Here is a 20,292-nt window from a genome sequence, read left to right on the forward strand (position 1 = left end):
CATGCTAGACGTATCGGTTAGATACCCTAACTAGCATAGGCACAGACTCAGAGTATGCATTGAAGCATAAGTAGTTTCATCCCTCAGGCTCACGAGGACGAACTGACACCCTAATATTCAAATCCTTATGCTTGAGTCATAAGTCAATGATATTACAGTGGTACAACTGTCAGGTGGATTTTAAATACATAACTATAAATATAATTGAAAGGAGTATTAATCGAGAAGGCTAAAAAGAGTAAAAATAAAATCACGAAGTTGTATCACTCACGTATCGACAGCTAAAAGTTAAAGCGTGAAGTTGAAAGCGATATATAGATAAAGGCATAAAGGAGAATAGGAGAAAGGCAGTATATAAATATATATAACATAAGTAAATAGCCACTAGTCGCGCCCCGTGAAGTTTAGGCCGGCTAGGGTACAGTATGAAAGTAGCCGACAACAGAATCTCCTAATCTCTCCCAAAAGAAACATAAGAGCCTCTATAGGCAATTTTAAAAGAGTCCAATACATAATATAAGCTTTTCAAAATAAAGGTGGAGAGATTCTAAGCAAAATATAAAGTAGAGAATATAAAGATCTTTGCCGTCTCTTAGATGAACCACAGCTTACTTCTGAGCACCTAGACCTGTATCTGAAAAACAATAGATATATACGGAATGAGAATCCCCGACCCATGGGTTCCCAGTACGGTAAAAGTGTCAAATAAATACAATGCATTATAATAAAATCTCACTAAGTATCCTAAACTTTCTTTCACCAAATATTCATCCTATGTTCTCGCTAATACATAAATAGGCAAGTGTCATAAGGGAATGCTAAATCTGATTCATATTCCTCATGCTTCCTAACTTTCTAACTATCCAAGACAATTGGAATTATATCCAAGACCATCATCGGCTATTCTGTCTCTGCAATTCTATATCAATACCTCATATCCTCACCTGGAGCAAGTGAAATCACTTCATTGCATCTACCCAGGGAGCTCAAATTGCCACATTTTCTACCTGGTGCAAGTGAAATCACTTCACTGCATCTATCCAGGGAACTCAAATTGTCACATTCAGTAATAATCATTTTAAATTAATCATATCATTATTCTGTATCAACAAGAACAACCCTCAGCGTCAACCGACACTAGCATGAGGGACCTCTCAGTTGTAGAAACACAATCAATACAGACAAGTAATACACAAATAAGGTACAAGTAGAACAGATAGCATATAGTCAGGTAACATAGCATATATGACATAGCGATCCAAACAAATAGGCAAACCCAAACAATTCAAACATATACAAATGATGCATGCCTGCCCTATGGCTGATGAGTCTCATCTGTCGGTTATAAAGCCAACCTGACAAGTCCTGGTAGCTAACCATTGGACTGTCCCTCTGTCGTGCATCCCCAACTCGAGTTATTCACAATCATAATCATAATCAAACAACACCCATACTGGTGTTTATTCACGGGGGCGAGCTCATCCGGAACTTTCACAGTGTCCGGCCACACTTAGGACATAGGGTCAGCAGAAGCTCGGATCTCAACCTGGAGCAAGTGGAGCGGACCCACTGCATCTTCCTAAGAAAATTCGAGACTCAGATAGTTTCAATTTCAAATCATGCTCGACTGGGAGCAATTGGGGATAATTACTGCACCTATCCCAGGAGTCTCAAAACCAAACCCGGAGCAAGTGGAATCAATGCCACTACATCTACCCAAGCAGGTATATCTCATCGCATCCCGGAGCAAGTAAGGCGAAACCACAACCCTTGCGTCTACCCGGAGAGCCTTTATACTAACCAACCTGGAGCAAGTGGGGCGCAACCACAACCCTTGCATCTATCCAAGAGGTACGTTCTCATATGCCCAGGAAGAACCAAGGGGATCCTCACTTTCCTTCATTTCTCTGGGGTCTCACTTTCGAAAAAGAGAGCTCAAGTTAAAATAATCATTCAAAGTCATATTTTCATTTCTAGCCCTAAATCAATATTTATCATAGCCATCCGGCTCATAACATAATCCCATAACCAGCCAATAATCATTATTAAATACAGCCCTTCGTCTCACGGCATACATCGCACTTCTATCATCACCCTCAGTAACGGATACAATCATCATTACTCATCATTCATCATTGATTCTCACTTTACTTCATCCACAAGTTATCACATGTCTTAGCTTCTTTTCATTACTAGGCATACTAAAAAGATTTAGGACTTAAAGAGTAAGAATGGAGGTTTAAAAGTCTGAAATTCACTTTAAAAACTCAAAAATCAACTTTTGCTGGAAACAGGATCACGCGTGCGCATCACCTACGCGTACGCGTGGAACAAGGAAGGGGATCCTCACCTTCCTTCATCTCTCTACGGTCGCACTTTCGAGATAACAATCATTCAAAGCCATATTTTCATTTCCACTCATCCAAATGACCACAACCCAACCACATTTACATAATTACACTCAACCAAAACCAAACCTACCTCATCTACACAATTTCACCCAAAACTATCAAATTCCACACCTCAATTCCTCAAACCTTATTATTCAATTATTCACACATTCAATATCTAAACTCCATCCAATCTCTTATTCACATAATTACACTCAACCAAAACCAAACCTATCTCATATACACAATTTCACCAAAAACTATCAAATTCCACACCTCAATTCCTCAAACCTTATTATTCAATTATTCACACATTCAATATCTAAACTCCATCCAATCTCTTATATCATCACACAATACACACATCAACTTATCTTCTTTACCTCTTTCCGGCCTCCGGCCCAAAATTCATGGCCTCCGGCTCAAATTTATAATTTAAATGCATATTCTACAAACCAATATTCATTATCCAATTTATCAAATTCTCAACACAACAAACATACAAATCCACATAATTCTCAACTCAATCATTAATTTATATTACATATCAACTATGCATATTAGCACCAACCATTTACACAATCCAAACTTAATCCTAGGGGCATCTAGCCTAGGAATTCTCATCACACCACATGATACTTAAATGAAACTTAAACCGTACCTCTTGTAGCCAAAATAATTGAGCTTCTTCTTGGAAGTCTCCACCGACCCTTAACTCCAAGCCTCACCAAAGCTCCACAAGCAACACCAACCTCCCAATTGTGCACCAAAATCAACCAATGTTCTAACATAACCAATTTCACACTTATAATCAACTTAGGGTTCATGAAATTGATAAATCACAAGGGTTAGAGGTTCCTTACCTAAACCCAGGAAATTTTGTGATGAATATCACCAATGACTCATATTAGAGCACTCCTAAATAACTAAAATCGCATGATTTTCTCAAAACCCAAACTAAATTCAAATTTAGAGGAAAAAATAAAAACTGGGCAGAGGACAGTAGAATACTCACCACAAAATATAAATAGGATCGAAGAGGGAAAGAAGAGCAACGCGTGGCCACAAACGGCTCGTCAATCGGAATTCTGGATCAAAAGTTATGGTGATTTGAAGATTGAAATTGAAGTTGGAACCCTTACCTCTCACCTCTCACCTTTCTTCCATTTCAACGCCCCTACCCTCTTTCTTTAGGGCTAATGAGCTGAAATGCTCATAACTAATGTTTATATATGTTGGGTCTTGAGCCGGTTCACTTATTTTTATCCGTTGGCCCAATTTTGGGCAAAAACCTTCAAGATTAGTGCTTTAAATCGCGTTTTAAATATTTCTATCTTCCCAAATTATAAATTCTTATTTTTTAAAATTATTCACTTCTAATTAATTTTCTCAGTCACAGTACCAGACAGATCGCAGCCAGTATTGCCGGTCAAATTTCCAGTGTGCATTTTTTATTCAGAAAACTATATTTTTCGACTTAGAAAAAATCACTGAATCCAAATATCATATTTAAATTATCAAATTCTGATAGCTAAATTTTCTAACCATATTTGCTCCTATTTAATTTATTATTTAATTAATTATGGTGTAACCGGATTTTACAAGTCAAAGCCCCAAACAAAACTTTAATTGCTCATTCTTCTCTCTTTTTTTTAATTACAAAATAAAATTTTATGTACAAATTTTTTTTTAATTAAAGAGCACAAAAACTCCATACAACTTTAAAATACCAAATCACGTGTCTCAGTTTGAATAAGTTTATAAGTAATTTTTTTTAACTTTTAACTTATGAAAAGTTATAGTATTAATGTTTGATATAATTTTTAAAATTAAATTATATTTTTTTTAAATTATTGAAGTGTTTATAAAATATTAAAAAAAACTTCTTTTATAATAAATTTTTTTTATTATGATTCTTTTAAAATAAGTATTTTAGGACTAAAATATTAAATATAAAATAATTTATTTATAAGTTAGTTTTAGTATAAATATTTATTATTTAATTTTTTTTAAAAGAGATTAATTAAGTTTTTTATCTAAATTGAATTTTAAAAAATAAAAAATTTTAATTTTTTTAAAAATTATTTTATTATTTTTATGTATTAAAATAATTTTAAAATAAGTGTTTTTATGATAAAAATTTAAATATAAAATAATTTATTTATAAATGATTGTTAATATAAATTATTATATCTTAAATTTTTTTAAAAGAATTTAATTAAATTGTTTATTAAAAGTGATCCTAAATCGAACGACAAGCTTTTTTTGGTTTTTTTTTCCTTTGTTAATATTTATTTATCTTTTTGGTTAATTAGAAAGTGGCTACGTGGAACGTTGATGTTTTGGGAAGTGCTACGTTTGTCGTTTGGGCAAATAAGTGCAACTCCAACGTCCCCGTATGAGTTCCTCTTCTCACATATGGAGACCATTATATTATACAGTTGGAGTAAAGGATTTTCGAGAATTCCTTCTTGTTTCTTTTGGATCAATGAAAGAAGTTCTTGTGAGGAGAAAATTTCAGCATCTAATAGTTTTTTTTTTTGTCACTTGACAAGTTAATAAAACAAAATTAAATATATATATATATATATATATATATATATATATATATATATATACTATGACCCAATAAATAAAAGCTAGGTCTAATAAGATAAGAGTTTACCAAGAAAAGTGGTCTTCTCAATCTATCCCACCTTTTTAAAGAAGTCAGATACCGACAAGAGAATTCAGTTTTACCTGCCAAAAACAAATAATTATCTCCCCGAATCTCGTCTGCACACTACAAAAAAATTTGGTTATTACGGCGGTTTGAACCGCCATTATTACCTTGAATGGCGAATAACAAAAACCGCCGGAATTCAAAGCGCCATTTGGTTATTACAGCGGTTTTTAAAAAACCGCCACAATTCCCGTGGTTAAAATGGCGATTTTTTAACATGTTAAAATGGCGGTTTAAACCGCCGTTATTTTCGGATAAAACGGCATTTTTATGTTGGTTAAAACGGCGGTTTTTAGTTGGTTAAAACGGCGGTTCAAACCGCCATTATTTTCGATTAAAACGGTGGTTTTTGGTTGGTTAAAACGGCAGTTCAAACCGCCGTTATTTCCGGTTAAAACGGCATTTTTATGTTGGTTAAAACGGCGGTTCAAACCGCCGTTATTTTTGGATAAAACGGTGTTCTTTAATTGGTTAAAACGACGTTTGAAACCGACATTTTTACCGAGTTAAAATAGAATTTCATGTTTAAAACGGCATTCATGAACTGCTGTTTTTACCGAATAAAAAAAACATTTTTTATCGTTTAAAAAGTCATTTTTAACTATTATTTTTACCACGTTAAGCAAATGATTTTGTTTAAAATTTCATAATAACAAAAAATTATAACCCATAAACAAAATATTACATAACTCAAATAAAATATCAAACATAATATATGGTTTTTAGTATTAAACAACAACAACAAAGCCTTATCCCACTAAGTGGGGTCGGCTGGTTTTTAGTATTAAAAATCAAAAGTAATAATTTCTATACAAATAATTAAGCAAATCATACCCACTAACTAATACTTTGAGAAGTATTAGCATAGAGACTGCTTAGGTTACTCAATAACCTCGACGGATCATAATTTGCAATAAAGACAGTTCTCTTTTCTTATTTTCGTACATGTAACTAGTTACTTGAACTTTGGTGCAGTGCCTAAACTTGAAACTATTATCCCCTTAACCTAATAGCTACCTGTATGTGGAACTGCTGCTGCATACTGAGTGTCCATAACATCGATCACACAGTTGGCTATAGCACTGGCATAGACTGAAGAACCTTCTATTATCTGCCTCAGTAAAATAGGCCATAGTTAAAATACAGAAGCATAACAATGTGATTCAAAAGATTTATGATTGCCCTTGTTAGTTTCATGTCAAAAAGAAATACCAACCTTGCTATTGAACAAGAAACTGTAATATTTGCCAACATGTCCACCTGCAACATGGTGAAGTTTCAACTGAAGTTCATCCAGAAACTTGGCGACTGAAAGCAGACAGTTAATCTTCTTCCTCTGGAAGAGTTTGATTGTAACATCATCATCAACAATCCGCACATCAACCTCGCTATCTTTCGATTTCCTTTGAAGCCATGAGGTCCTTATGCATCCATCTGGATTGCTGAAAGACTTTATGTTACAGCTCTCTGTAGCATCATCTTTCGCTTTCTACCTTTTGCATCTCTCCCTTTAATATCTTTTCTTCTCCAACAGTAATTTGAGCTCATTAACTATTCTGAGTAGCTCCCTTATGTATTCAATGACATCACCCACCACAGAGGCTCTATCCATCTGTTAATAGCAGATTCAACCTATTAGCTTGATTTGTAAAAATTAGTAAACAAGTTTATAAGTGTTTTATACTTTTGTGGGGCTTGGGATAAGACTCCTCAGGATTTTGTATTTGCCATTCAGTTGCTCTCTTCATTGTTTCTCAGTTGCAAAGTGTTTGGTGCCTTTTCCTTCCCTTTTTTTTTGCCGACAGAAGCCGTGACCCTGTTGAAGTTGAGCACTCCCACATCATACTTAACAGGGATATCAGTGATATTGAAAAGTGAAATTGATGCTGCATGCCGAAACTTGTGTCTTGGAGAATAAAATTTGTAGTCATCAGCTGAGATAGCTACTTCATTCCGACCTGTCAATCTCTTAAACCTAAAAACGATCAAAACAAGTCAAACCAAGTGTGCATTCCCTAGAGGCTCAAATAAATTAAGTAATAATCAACATTCAAAACTGTAGAAGCAAATTATCAGCAGATCAACATCATCATAAATATAGGAAAAGAACTAGGTCTGCTTATCAAAAAGTACACTGAGAGTAGAACTTGACACTATCATCGAATTGAACAACTCGCTCTAAGCCACAAGAGTGCTGGCAGTTGTTGTTGATTCATTGCAAAAGCAGATAACATAACAAGTATTAGAACACCACAACATTGTGACATACCCAAAAGAGAAAAAAATGAGTCAAAAGCACAATCTCATGATTAAAACGCTGATCCAAATTCTGTAGAATTGAGAACAAGTCACTATAAACAAATAGAAGCAGAATAAAGCCAAGCTAGGAATCAATGAAACAAATAACGGTGACCTAAACAAATAGAGATTTGCATGAGGCAAAATGCCAGCGAGAAATAGTATACTGCATTTTAATGAACTAATCCAAATTCAACTCCATTTTACAACTTTCTTCCTACAACCAACTATGAAATGGACCTCTTAGTAGACACTTAAAAGAAAAAAAATAAAAAAACAAGGGCCTCTGAGCTGAACATTAGAAAACAAGGACTTAAAATGGAGTTTTGCTTGGTGTGTCGATGGGGGCAGTTTGTATTATTTTTCATTAGGGAAGCTGTTAGAGGGTTATTTCACGGAAATCTATACTTATGGTGACAAATAGCACTGTATTAATGAAAAATAAAATAGTTGTTGGATTATTTATTTCATGAATAAGACAGCATAGCTTCACCCTTCATGTTCTTACTTCTTACATAGCGGGGCCTCCCAAGGTGTCGGTTACTATATAATACTCACATTATTCTTTTCTTTTGTGGTTTTCTTTTTTTCTTTTGTTTTTAAGGGGGTTGTTTCGGTAGTGACTAATATTGAATAAACACTCTTATGTCACGTTTATGCCTTATTACTAGAAATATAATAAGCTGGCAATAAGTGGGGTTTAAAAATATAATAGCTTAATTATTACTCTTTTTTTAGTTTAAAAGAAGATTTTAATGAGAAAGAATTAATACATAATTTGCAATTGATATAATGATGTGTATTGAAATTTGAAAGTAAGATGTAGCAGTGAAAAGTATTTAGAGAGAAAGAACATAGTACAAAAGATACAGCATGAACACATGACTAGAAAACATATAAGATTTTCAGAAATGCCACATAAGTTCAATACTCTTCCATACAGTACTATGGCCCCATTAATCTTGGAAACATTGCCCTTCCTTTTTTAAAAATTGATATACTTACAATTAAGAAGATTCTGAAGGAAACGGTTCATCCAAATCCATGTTCTTTTCAAGCGTTTTCCTTTTGTAGTTGTTAACTAAAACTCAGGCCTTGTAACACTTAGCATTTCGCTGAGACAATCTAAAAGACAAATCAAAACCTAATACTGAATTACTGAAAGATTCCCATCCATCTCAAAAACAAAAACAATAACAATAAATAAATAAATAAAACACACGGGTAGCTAGAATTAGAATTAAAAGGATTGGTCAAAAAAAGAAGAAAAGAAAAAACCTGAAGATCTTCAGGGAGGTACTCGTGTTTCATGGAAAGGTCCATAGCGCGCTTAAGGCGCTGGTGGCGCGCGTTGACTACCTCCTTCGGAAGCCAATTCAGTGTAACAAAACACGGAAGGCAAGCAGCTTTCTTGAGCAATTCTCGGCATGCGAACGCCGCCCCAGCTTCCGACGGATCAACACCGTAGAACATCGGCGCAACCTTCTGACCCTTACTGCTCTGACACTCTATTATCTTCTCCAATTCCTTCAACCACCACGTCGAATCCCCATAGCTTCTGGAGAAAACCACGATCGAGATTCTAGAATCTTTGATTGCCTTAAACAAAAAAAAGCATTCAAACAATTCATCAAACACGTGCTATACAAATCAGTAAATCACCAACGGAGAGCATATTTACAAATCAAAACCGTGAAGCAAATGCAAATTTGTATACATGCTTGTAAGAAGAAAATCGAAGGAATTTCATGAAGACCTTAGTCCCAATTTCTGCTAACAAAGAGAAAATCAAAACCTAGCATTAAAGAAATAGAAGTAGTAACAATTAGCAAATACAAAATATGAGTAAAAAGGGCAACCCGGTGCACAAGCGTCCCGCGTTTAACGCAGGGTCCGGGAAAGGGCCGCAACCAAGGTTGTAATGTACGCAGCCTAACCTGATAATTATATCAGTGGCTGTTTCCACGGCTTGAACCCGTGACCTTGAGGTCACGTGGAGACAACTCATCCGCTGCTCCGAGGCTCCCCTTCAAATACAAAATATGAGTAATTAAAAGAAAAGAATGTGGATTTCTTTTTTTGTTTTTCATAGAATCGCCAATAAAATATGATAGTATATGGCAGAACATCCCTCAGCATCATTAAAAAAAATAGTTATAGACCAAGATCAAATTAGTAGATATCACCTAAACCCCCCAAAACAAGTTCTGTATTGGCTAAGTTGCTAAAGATTAAAATATTAAAAATATTCACACAAGACTGACAACAGTGCAATTACTGGTTTTTAACTCATACCTGGTTTATAAAAATCAATATACATTGAGAAACTGACAAGGAGTGGCTTAATTTTTGAAGGGCCTGGCTCATCATCCTAGCCTGCATTGCCATGTATGCATCCCCCATTTCACCATCAAGCTCCCCTTTAGGAACAAGAGCAGCCACCTGTGAATGTAAAGACAGAAAATTTAGTAGACATATACCCAAATAAGATGGAGGAAGTAAAAAGAAAGAGATTAGAGGAACATTAAATTCATTCATTCTTTCACACTGTCAAGTCAGACTAGTAAGTCAATGAAAGATTTATAAGTACAAATTTCAAAATCTAAAATTTGGCCCTAGGTATGAGCTCAAAAGAGAATCCATTGGTGAACAGTTTCCAATTTTCTCCATGACAAATCTTTCCTCACTTATAACCAACGCAGAAATGATATATAATACAAGTAGCAGCATATATCTTTGAACATGAATAAAAACAGAATCAATCAAAAAATTCCCAGTGCTGATGAATCTTTTTATAAGAAGGCTATTTTGAGTTATTACCATAACTAAGTATAACTAAATGATAATACTGGCTAAAATCACATTCTATTGGTAAAAATTTTCTAGTTCTTATACTGATTTGGAAAATCCTATAATAGATAAAGACCTATGACTTAGAAACAATTCATCTCAATTATATCAACAAAGCAAAGAAGAATGAATAATGACCCAGGCACAAGAAATACATAAAGCATAAGCTCCTCAAAGAAAATATTAGACTCAAAGACAATAACACAAATACCTTATGGACAAGAAATTGCATGAAACATGTTTAAACTCAACTGATGAGAAAGATTACTAGAGAAATCATTTCAGAAACAGTTAAGTAATGCCATTGTTCTTTTAGATACTTCTTCATTGGCTTAGAAACAATTCATCTCAATCATATCAACAAAGCAAAGGTGAATGAATATTATCAAAATAACAGTAACCCAATCATAATCATAATCATAATCAGCTTATAGTTGTGTTAAGAATAAAAAATAATCTTAAGTTAATATTATCAAAAGTTAAGTTAAAATTATTTGAGTTTGCAATTTTAATTTGCAATTAAGTATGATATAAATAGAGAACAGGATCTCTATTTTAAGAGTAGTTATGACATACTGATAATAGGAAATTTCAGATCTAATTGCATGCTTAACTAAGGGCATTTTAATTTAGGAACAATACACATTTGTCCTAATTTCTTTTCTTCCTTTCAAGTTCAATGCAACAAATACATACTCTACATGAAATCTTTTTTTTTCTTTGTAATGGATAATAATGCGGAGCGAGGAAATAGGGAAAACAGAAAACAAAGAAAGAAGGAAGTACTTGCCTGCTTCTACAGAGCTGAAGAAGGACCTCATTATTATATGGATAATGGTTCTGAGTGTCCGTACAATCCAGAGCTTTCCTCTTCACCAAAATCAAAGCTTCAATGCTCCGCCATAGCGGATGTGGACTGTCGAGAAGTACACTCGCTACTACTACTCCACTACGATTCAAAATCCAGTGCCGGCCTGGATGAGATGAAAAATGAGTTTGTTTGGAATGTTGATCTCAAGAGTGAAGAGGAACAATTTTCTATTTTTTATTCTAGTCACAATTAGGTGCAAATGCTTGCCAAAAACCTAGGTTCTTATTTCAATTGCAATAACAGTAACTCAATCATAATCACAATCATAATCACATCAATAGCAATCTAAAACCACAATTACAAGTTTAAAATAAGATATAAACCAGATTCAACTGCACCTCATCTTATTCTTGCTGTTGCTGTTGATCTTGATACGCAAACGGTGGAACCACTCGCGATGAATCCTTGCATACGACCTAAAAGAAGCAAGCCGACCTTACTGATCCAGAACGAAAGGGAGGCACTGAGATTTTGGCGGAGAAGACATAGGGGACGGCAAGGAGAGGAAGCTGGAGGGGCCGTCACCGGACAAAATCGCCGCTAGAGAAGCTGTCGCGGGAGGAGATGTCATCTGAGAAGATCGTCGTTGGAGGAGATCGTCCGAGAACGCAAGAGGGAGAGGTCACTGCAGTAGCGCCGTACACGAGCTTCAACTTTCAACCAACTGAAGTAATGAACAAGTGTTTCTGAAACTAGGGATTTTCAATTTGTCATTTTATATACAAGTGATACCGGTGGTTCAAAACCGCCATAATGACTAAACCCGCCACCAAATTCAAATTTATTATCGGCAGCGACCAAAATTGCCATAATATCCAAATATTACGGCAGTTTTAAAGAACCGCCGTAATATAAATGCCATTTTAAACTTATTTTTTTGTAGTGGCAGTCTCTATCTTTACTAAAAGACAGATTCTAACAAACTTTAAAGTGAAAAAAATGATTATCCATTAGAAAAGATGAAACTATTTCTATGAAGATGGTTATCAACTATACTATAAACATACTGACACTTTTCAGGTATATTCACGTTCTACTCTACTAAAAATCTGCATAAAACCATTGTTAACTTAAGAATCGGAGTCTCTTGCAGATACAACCTCTCACCTCCTCACGAAGAATTCGGACAGACGGTATATCGGTAACAAAAGTCGGACGATACCATACTAAAGGATCTATACCTCTTGTTCAGCCCTAAATCAACGTTTCAAGTAACCCTCAGAATAATATATATATATATATATATATATATATATATATATATATATATATATATATATATATTAGGTTTACGTGAATTAATATATATGATTGTTGCATACAATATATATACGTTACATACATATTATATATTACATGTATATTAAGTAGTATATATGACCATAACATATGTATTATATATAAAACATATATATTAATAAAAACATATGACTATTATTATTATTAATAAATTAATGTTTTGATATTATATATATATATATATATATATATATATATTATTTACATATACTTTATTCTTATTATAATTTTTTATTTGTTTTTTATTTTTTAAATTTGTAAAATTAAAATTCTATTAATATTTTTTTTATTTAAAAAGTAGATTTAAATTAATTCATTTTTTTAATTACTTAAACAAGTTTTCTTTAATTTTAAATGCCTAATAATCTCAAATTTTAAATTTTCAAATTTCAAATAAAAACTACCAAATACATTTTAAGTCCAAATTTAAAAAATTTTTTAATTTCAATTTTTAAGTTTCTTAAAATAATCAATTTTTTATTTTTCAATCACATAATCAAAATTTAGAAACACTACATTATCTATTTTCATCCATATTTAATCTATCTATAGGAAATATTACTCCAACATTCTTGCCATTTTCAACTCAATTTAGTGCTTCAAGACATGACTCATCTGGTGTTGGTGGCTCTTCTAACCGCTTCCTTCAGACTCTGATACAATCTAGCTAGTCCAAATTCGCAATATTCAAATTTTGCCAACTCTCGTGAATTAGATGCTATCGACTTCAACGATGATGAAATTGAAAATCGTAGGCAAGATAGTATCCAACACTGACAATAGGAAGAGGATGAGATGTTAATCAGTGCATAATTGAATGTTTTAACTGACCCTCACTACAACATTTATGTTTATTTGTGGCAGCTTTTTTTCTTATTTATGGAGGCTTATAACCCTCACCAAATAGTTTGTGAGAGTTTCTAAAATTTTCAAAATTTGAAGTTCCACGAGGTTTTTTGTGGGAATTTTTAAAAATCTCCACAATCTATTCAGTGGGGGAATTTGTGTGTGTTTAGTGACGGTTTTAAATCACTTTTATGGCAATTTAAATTTTTCACAAATTGATTTTTTGAATTTAACAAAAATTAACTATTTTGTGAGATTTTTAAACATCCACAAACTCTGTAATTATTTATTTATTTTTAATTTCAAATCATTCATTAATCTCATCTCATTTACATATTCTCAAATTAAAAATTTATTTTTTATTATCAAAATTTAAAAACTAAATCTTTTATAACACAATTCCTCAATATAAGACATAATTCTATTTATAAAAAAATTTTCGATATCAATAATTCCAAATATAATTATATATGATATTGTTCTGCATAACTATACTTTTCTTTAAAAATTAAAATAAAACAACAACTTCAATATTTTAATATCATCTAATTATATATAAAATCTTAAAATAAAAATATAAATACAATTCAAAAAGACCTTTAAAAGATATTTTATATTCATGAACAAAAATAGAAAATGTGAGTCTTAAAACTCATACCTACACAATTATGTATTAGATTGATATATCAGTCTTAACCATTGAAATATACTATAGCTGATAATAATAAGAAAATAATATAAAAACTAATAATAAATTAAATTACTTAGAACTTGGAGCTGTCTATGCTTTCCTAGGCGCTAACCCTTAAAACCTTAGTTTATAATTAGGGAGCTACTCAAATGAAGATGCAAAAAACATCTTTTTATGAAGATGCTTTGTATAAAAGTGTGATTTATTGATTTGGCCACACTTTAAATAAAAACAACACTTTTATAACATATCAAAATCTAACCCTACACTCCATCATCTAAGGGTCAAAAAGAAAAATCATCACATGAAGATAATTATAATATCTTCATGGGAGTACCCACCTTATAATTATTATATGTTATTATTCTAACTAAAAGGAAATATACTACAAGCACACGAATCAATCAAGGAGAATTTTAAGGTACAGATCACAAAAGGACAAAATCCGTACAGATTTTAAAGATTTTTGCTTAAGTTACACTTTTTATAAAACCACACTTTTAAAAAGCATCACAAAGAAAAGCGTCACCTAATGGAAAAAAGTAAATTAGAGGATTTAAGAGAAGAAATAATTAATCTATCAAAATTAATAAACCAAAAACTAATGATTTTAACTAATGTCAATTGTAATGACATCGAATTCTTAAAATCAATACAAAATGATTTTTCTCAAAATCTTTATTTTACTATAAGTTTTATCGAAGGACTTCAAAAACCCGAAAAAACTTATATTTCACATGGAGTTTCTAAAAAATGTTATCAGGGAGATAATTATCCCCATCTTCACCATACTTTTAATCCACAATTAAATTCTATAATAGATATGCTTGAAGAAATATTAGTTTCTCTAAAATTTCAGAAAAATAAAGAAAAGGAAGAGCCTAATATAATAAATAAAATTGAACAGATTCTTGATAAACATTTCCAAAAAGAAATTCCTAAGAAAGAAGAAGTCCAAAATAAAATCGATACAACAAACCTAAAGATTAGACCACCTCTAAAATTATGAATATTGATGAAAAATTAGAAGAGGTTACAATGCTTTTTAAACAATTAAAAATGGCTCAAGAAGACAATCTTATGGAACAAGGTTTTCAGATTAAAGAAGAACCAGAATTTTCTGAAAGAGAAGAATATGTTTTAGACTATTCAAGTGATGAAGAACCAGTACATCCAGTACAAGTAAAGGATGAAGCTGGAACATCCGGGAATAATAATCAAACCCAATTTAAATGGGAAACAGGTTTTGAAAATTATGCTTTCAAAAAAGGTTTTATAAGCAAAAATTCGAAATATACTAAAATACCATCTAAATACATTCCTAAAATTCAAGATCTAGAAGGAGAGAAAATGCTTGATCTAGATTGCAAAAAGAACGAAAAAGAAATTTTCGAAGATTGGATGAACTCTTTTCTATTAGAAGCTTATACAAACCCAAAACTAAATGAATTATCTGAAATGGATATCTGGAATTTCATAGGATTCCACACAAAAGGAACTATAAGAAATTATATGTTATCAATAGATAATAAAATAATAGAAGAATTAGCAGAAAAAACAACAGCCTATGATAGAATAGCACACATAATGAGAGTTCTATACAAAGAATTTTTTGGAAAAAATGTCATAAATCATAGAAAAGAAATTTCTGAGAAAGAGTATTTAGAGGCAAAAAATCATTTAGCCAATATTCAGATATTCGATCTTTGCTATATAGAATCCTATATCTGTGAATATAGAATATATTATTATAAATTAAAAGAAGAAGATAAAAATCATTATCTTAGCATGTATATCACAAAACTTCCATATCCTGCTAATGAAATTATTATGGGAAGGTTTATTAGAGAAATAAATAATAAGACAATTGAAAATAATTTCGGAGGAGCAACATTTGCTATAAGAGAGGAAATAAAAGAACGCTGTATGCAAGAAGCCACTCAAAAAAGATTTAATAATATAATTAGAATTTGTTGTCAAGATAACGAAGAAATTCCTCAAAAATATGGTTCTAATAAAAATATTCGGAAATACCATCCTTATAAAAATATCCAAAGAAAAAGAAAATATCACTTTAGAAAAAGAAAATATTATCCAAATTGGAGAAAAAAGAGATATTTTAGGGAAAGAAGTATCAATAAAAAACAGAAGAACTATTGCCCAAATAAAAAAGAAAACTGCAAATGTTGGTATTGTCAAGAGGAAGGACATTATGCAAATGAATGTCCAAAAAAGAAGGATAAAAAAAACCTAACCAAGCAACTGGAAGTCGCAAAAACTTGTTTTATGGAACCTCTAGAAGAATCTGATAATGAACTAAAATATATTTTCGAATATGTCTCAGAAACAGACTCAGAGACAAACTCAGGAACTGAGTAATAGCGCTACGTTCATTACTGTAAAAATTACAGAAAAATTTATTAATGCCTTCATAGACACAGGGGCAACAAAATGTTTTGCAAGTTCAAATATAAGACTTAACTGGAAAAAGTTAGAAAATCCATTAAGAATTAGAATAGCCGATAAATCTATACACAAAATTAATTTTAAAGCAGAAATGATTGAAGTCTTCATTCAAAATTACAGATTCATCGTTCCATCTATATATAAATTAGAATCTGGAATAGATTTAATTATAGGAAATAATTTCCTAAAGCTATATCACCCTTTTATCCAAGAATTAACATATATAGTTCTAAAAGCCCCATATGATTCCTCCCTAAATCAAAAGGCAAAATTAATAAAAATCCCAACTACTACTATAAACGAAATTTTAAAATTCAAAATATTTTCAATTCTAGAAGAATGTTATTTGAACCTATATTTCCAGATAAAAACTCCAAAAAGTGACCTTGAAATTAAAATAGAAGAGCTTTTAAATGAAGTTTGTGCTGAAAATCCTTTAGATATTAAAAATACAAACAAAGAATTAATAAATATTAAACTAAAAGTTCCTACAAGAGAAATAAATGTTCCAAATAGAATTCCTTATTCAGCTAGAGATAAGGAAGAATTTTCATCTGAATGTAAGGATCTTTTGGATAAAGGAATTATAAGACTAAGTAAAAGCCCTCATGCGGCCCCAGCCTTCTATGTTGAAAACAATAACGAAATTAAAAGAGGAAAACGAAGAATGGTTATTAATTACAAAAAAATGAATGAAGCAACCATAGGTGATGCTCATAAGCTCCCAAGAAAGGATTCCATTCTAGAAAAAATCAAAGGAGCAACTTGGTTTTCATCGCTCGATGCAAAATCAGGATATTGGCAACTTCGTTTAGACGAAGAAACAAAGAAATTAACTGCCTTTACTTGTCCAACAAAAGAATCAACAGGAGTATTACTCTACGAATGGAATGTCCTACCATTTGGACTAAAACAAGCTCCAGGTATTTATCAGAGATTTATGGAAGAAAATCTAAAAGATTTAAATGATTTTGTTCTAGTTTATATTGATGATATACTAATTTTTACAAAACAAGATAAAGAAGATCATCTTCAAAAATTACTAATTGTCTTAGAAAGATGTAAAGAAAAAGGTTTAGTCCTTAGTAAAAAGAAAGCTAAGCTAGCAAAACAAGAAATAGAATTTCTGGGATTAATTCTATCTACTGAAGGGAAGTTAAAACTTCAACCAAATGTATTAGAAAAAGTAGATTTATTTCCTGATAAAATGGAAGACAGAAAGCAATTACAAAGATTTTTAGGATGCATAAATTATATTTCTGATCAAGGATTTTTAGAGAATATAACAGATTATACTAAAAACTTATTTTCAAAAATAAGTATAAAAAAGATTTGGAAATGGGAAGAAAAGGATAGCCTGCAGATTCAAAAAATTAAAGAACTTTGTAAAAATATTCCAGAACTTTATATTCCAGAAGAAGATGACTATTTAATAGTAGAAACAGATGCTTCAGACAAGACCTGGTCAGGCTGTCTAAAAGCTAAAAAAGCTGAAAAAAGCTTGAACAAAGAAAAAGAATCACTAGATTCTAAACATTCCTCAAAGGAACTACTATGCAGATATATTTCTGGAACATTTACACCAACAGAACAGAGGTATACTACCCATGAAAAAGAAACTCTAGCAGCAATAAAAACTATTAAGAAATGGAGGATTGATCTACTTCCAAAGGAATTTACATTACGAACAGACTCAAGTTATTTAACAGGTTTTATTAGATATAATTTACAATCTGATTATAATCAGGGTCGTCTGGTAAGATGGCAAATGTTTTTATTACAATATCCGATAAAAATAGAGTACATTAAAGGAAATAAAAACATTATTGCAGATACATTGACAAGAGAATGGAGTTCATTGCCAACACAATGAATCAAGAAATCCAGAAGCTTGAACAAGAGCTTGAAAGGTGCAATCACTGTCAGCAGCTAAGAGCTCAAATTCAATCCATCAAGAAGGCCATGGAAGCCATGAAAGTAACCCAACAAGCAACATTACCCACTCCAATACCAATGCTGACAACACCATCAGAGTTCAGCCAGCTAAGCGTGGTGGACCATCCGCAAAACCCAAAACCAAAACTAATTTTTTCTGAAAAAATCCCTGAAAATAAAACTCTGGCAGAAATAGTTAAAAAATCAACTCAAGACAAAAAATATTATGTCATCTATAATGGCCCAATGAAAGGAGTCTACGACGATTGGGCTAAAGCAGCCCCATTCACCCACCAGCCCAAAACTATTCACAAAGGAGGATTTTTGTCGATAGAAGAAGCAAAAGAATCCCTCAAAGAATATGAAGTGCTCCACCCAGAACAAATTCTAAAAAGAGCTGACAAAGCTCCAGCCCAAGCCCAAAGAACTCCAGTCCAAGTCCGAACAGGAATGCTGAAAAATATTCCCACAAGGGCCGAAATAAATGACAAGAAAAGGGTCTGCAGATCAAACTGTAGAGAAACCCTTAATCTGATTCTAAACTGGACTCTAGACAAAAGAGCAATATTGGGATATTATCCCATTAACAAAGAACAGCTAACAAAGCTGGTAATCTTCCCAGAGGCATCACCCTCTGATACATATCAGTTTTTCCAATATGGATTAATCGATACAATCCTAATTTTTGATAATTTAAATATTATTAAAGAATTTCCTGCAGGTTTTATAGATGCAGTGAAAAAATTTAAAAATATGATTGATACAAAAGAACCAAGGGATATATCCCTAAAATTTACAAGTAGTCAGCCAATCTTCAATGAAGAAGGAGAATGTTTGATCCCAGCTTTTCAAGTAGTTTTCATGTCAGTCTTCCCAGGAGATTTTCAACCAATAGAACAAGTTCAAGATTTATCAATTTATAGCGATGAAGGAAGATTGGCCAGCACATTGGCAAGAGTCTTCGAGAGAGCTCAAAAAATAAACAAAGAATCCAGAACAAGAATAAATTACAAAAGCAGAAACACTTTAATTGTCTCTAGTAAGAAAAACCAAATTGAATCAAGAGAGATGAGACTCCTAGTGGATTTTGAATCAGCATTTTACAACTTTTCTGGATTACTGGAAAAACTTCCTGACGGGATAAGAAGGAATCTATGCCATTTACTAAAAGACAAAGAAGACCACAAGTGCCAGCTGTGCGCCTCAGAAATGTCTGAAGAAAGCAACAATGCTGAAGACCCCACCCACGTGGGAAAAGAAGAGGATGAGACATCTGAGTCATCCATCAACATTATTGTTGAATGACGTAAGAGCTTACGTCACAAAAGCACTAATAATGTAGTTGGTGCAAACTTAGTGCTCAGTGACGCATGCAATAACGTCACAAGAAGGGTAAGGATGGGATTTGTCCATCAGACCCAACTATTATAAATAGAGTACTAAGTCATTTGAAAGGGTATCAGAAATCAGAAAGCAGGAAGCTTAGAGTACTCACAGGCCAGAAGGGCAAAGAGGAAGTAGCTGAGGCGATTCTGGAGTCTGATCAAATAGAAAAATAATTATAAAAAACTCCCTTCTGGAGTTAAATTGTAAAATCTCCCCTCTGGAGAAAAACACCTATTGTAAAATAACATTAAATAAAAGTTCATCTCCAGAAAGGTACATCTTCATCTCAATCTCTTTATATTATGAACTATTTAGAAGATTTGGAAATAACTGAAGAATCTGATTATTATAAAATAACTGCTTTACTTGATAATGAAAAACAAGCTATTCTAAAATCAGAATTAGATCTCAAAGCAAATGAGAATTTTAAACAAAGCTTTTTAAAAGAAATTTTTAATAGAAAGAACATAATATATTATGGAAAAATGCAGTTTGAAGCACCTGTAAAAATAGAATCTGCTAATGGAGAACTTGAAAT

General features: G+C 32.3%; 2 protein-coding genes across 6 annotated transcripts; both read right to left on the reverse strand.

The window, feature by feature from the left end:
• Positions 1-5,793: 5,793 nt before the first annotated feature.
• On the reverse strand, positions 5,794-11,902 carry LOC114927629 (uncharacterized). Of its 5 annotated transcripts, none has more exons than XM_072235686.1 (10): positions 11,470-11,883; positions 11,051-11,234; positions 9,706-9,852; positions 9,348-9,437; positions 9,128-9,180; positions 8,689-9,009; positions 8,416-8,535; positions 6,797-7,087; positions 6,329-6,724; positions 5,794-6,223 (listed from the first exon to the last, which is right to left on the reverse strand). In XM_072235686.1, exons 5-7 carry the CDS (start codon positions 9,158-9,160, stop codon positions 8,515-8,517), a joined length of 375 nt encoding a protein of 124 aa, XP_072091787.1. In that variant the 5' UTR covers positions 9,161-9,180; positions 9,348-9,437; positions 9,706-9,852; positions 11,051-11,234; positions 11,470-11,883; the 3' UTR covers positions 5,794-6,223; positions 6,329-6,724; positions 6,797-7,087; positions 8,416-8,514. The 5 variants fall into 5 exon arrangements, with proteins under 5 accessions (XP_072091787.1, XP_072091786.1, XP_072091784.1 ...); XM_072235685.1 differs by having other exon boundaries at positions 8,416-8,554; XM_072235683.1 differs by lacking the exons at positions 9,128-9,180; positions 9,348-9,437 and having other exon boundaries at positions 11,470-11,902.
• LOC140184153 (transcription factor bHLH10-like) lies at positions 6,119-6,724 on the reverse strand. Its single transcript, XM_072234448.1, has 3 exons — positions 6,645-6,724; positions 6,329-6,554; positions 6,119-6,223 (listed from the first exon to the last, which is right to left on the reverse strand). Exons 1-3 carry the CDS (start codon positions 6,722-6,724, stop codon positions 6,119-6,121), a joined length of 411 nt encoding a protein of 136 aa, XP_072090549.1.
• Positions 11,903-20,292: the final 8,390 nt, after the last annotated feature.

The sequence above is a fragment of the Arachis hypogaea genome, chromosome 4 (assembly GCF_003086295.3).
Source record: "Arachis hypogaea cultivar Tifrunner chromosome 4, arahy.Tifrunner.gnm2.J5K5, whole genome shotgun sequence".
Taxonomy (NCBI): Eukaryota; Viridiplantae; Streptophyta; class Magnoliopsida; order Fabales; family Fabaceae; genus Arachis; species Arachis hypogaea.

Excerpts from the sequence above, each read along its gene's own strand:
- LOC140184153 (XM_072234448.1), bottom strand. The coding sequence starts at position 6,724 with ATGGATAGAGCCTCTGTGGTGGGTGATGTCATTGAATACATAAGGGAG. Across the intron at positions 6,555-6,644 it reads GTTAATGAGCTCAAATTACT|CAATCCAGATGGATGCATAA; the intron begins GTTGGAGAAGAA and ends AAAGTCTTTCAG. Across the intron at positions 6,224-6,328 it reads GTTTCTTGTTCAATAGCAAG|ATAATAGAAGGTTCTTCAGT; the intron begins GTTGGTATTTCT and ends TTACTGAGGCAG.
- LOC114927629 (XM_072235682.1), bottom strand. The coding sequence starts at position 9,813 with ATGGGGGATGCATACATGGCAATGCAGGCTAGGATGATGAGCCAGGCC. Across the intron at positions 9,010-9,705 it reads TATTGATTTTTATAAACCAG|GCAATCAAAGATTCTAGAAT; the intron begins GTATGAGTTAAA and ends TTTTTGTTTAAG. Across the intron at positions 8,555-8,688 it reads ACCTCCCTGAAGATCTTCAG|GTTTTGATTTGTCTTTTAGA; the intron begins GTTTTTTCTTTT and ends ATTCAGTATTAG.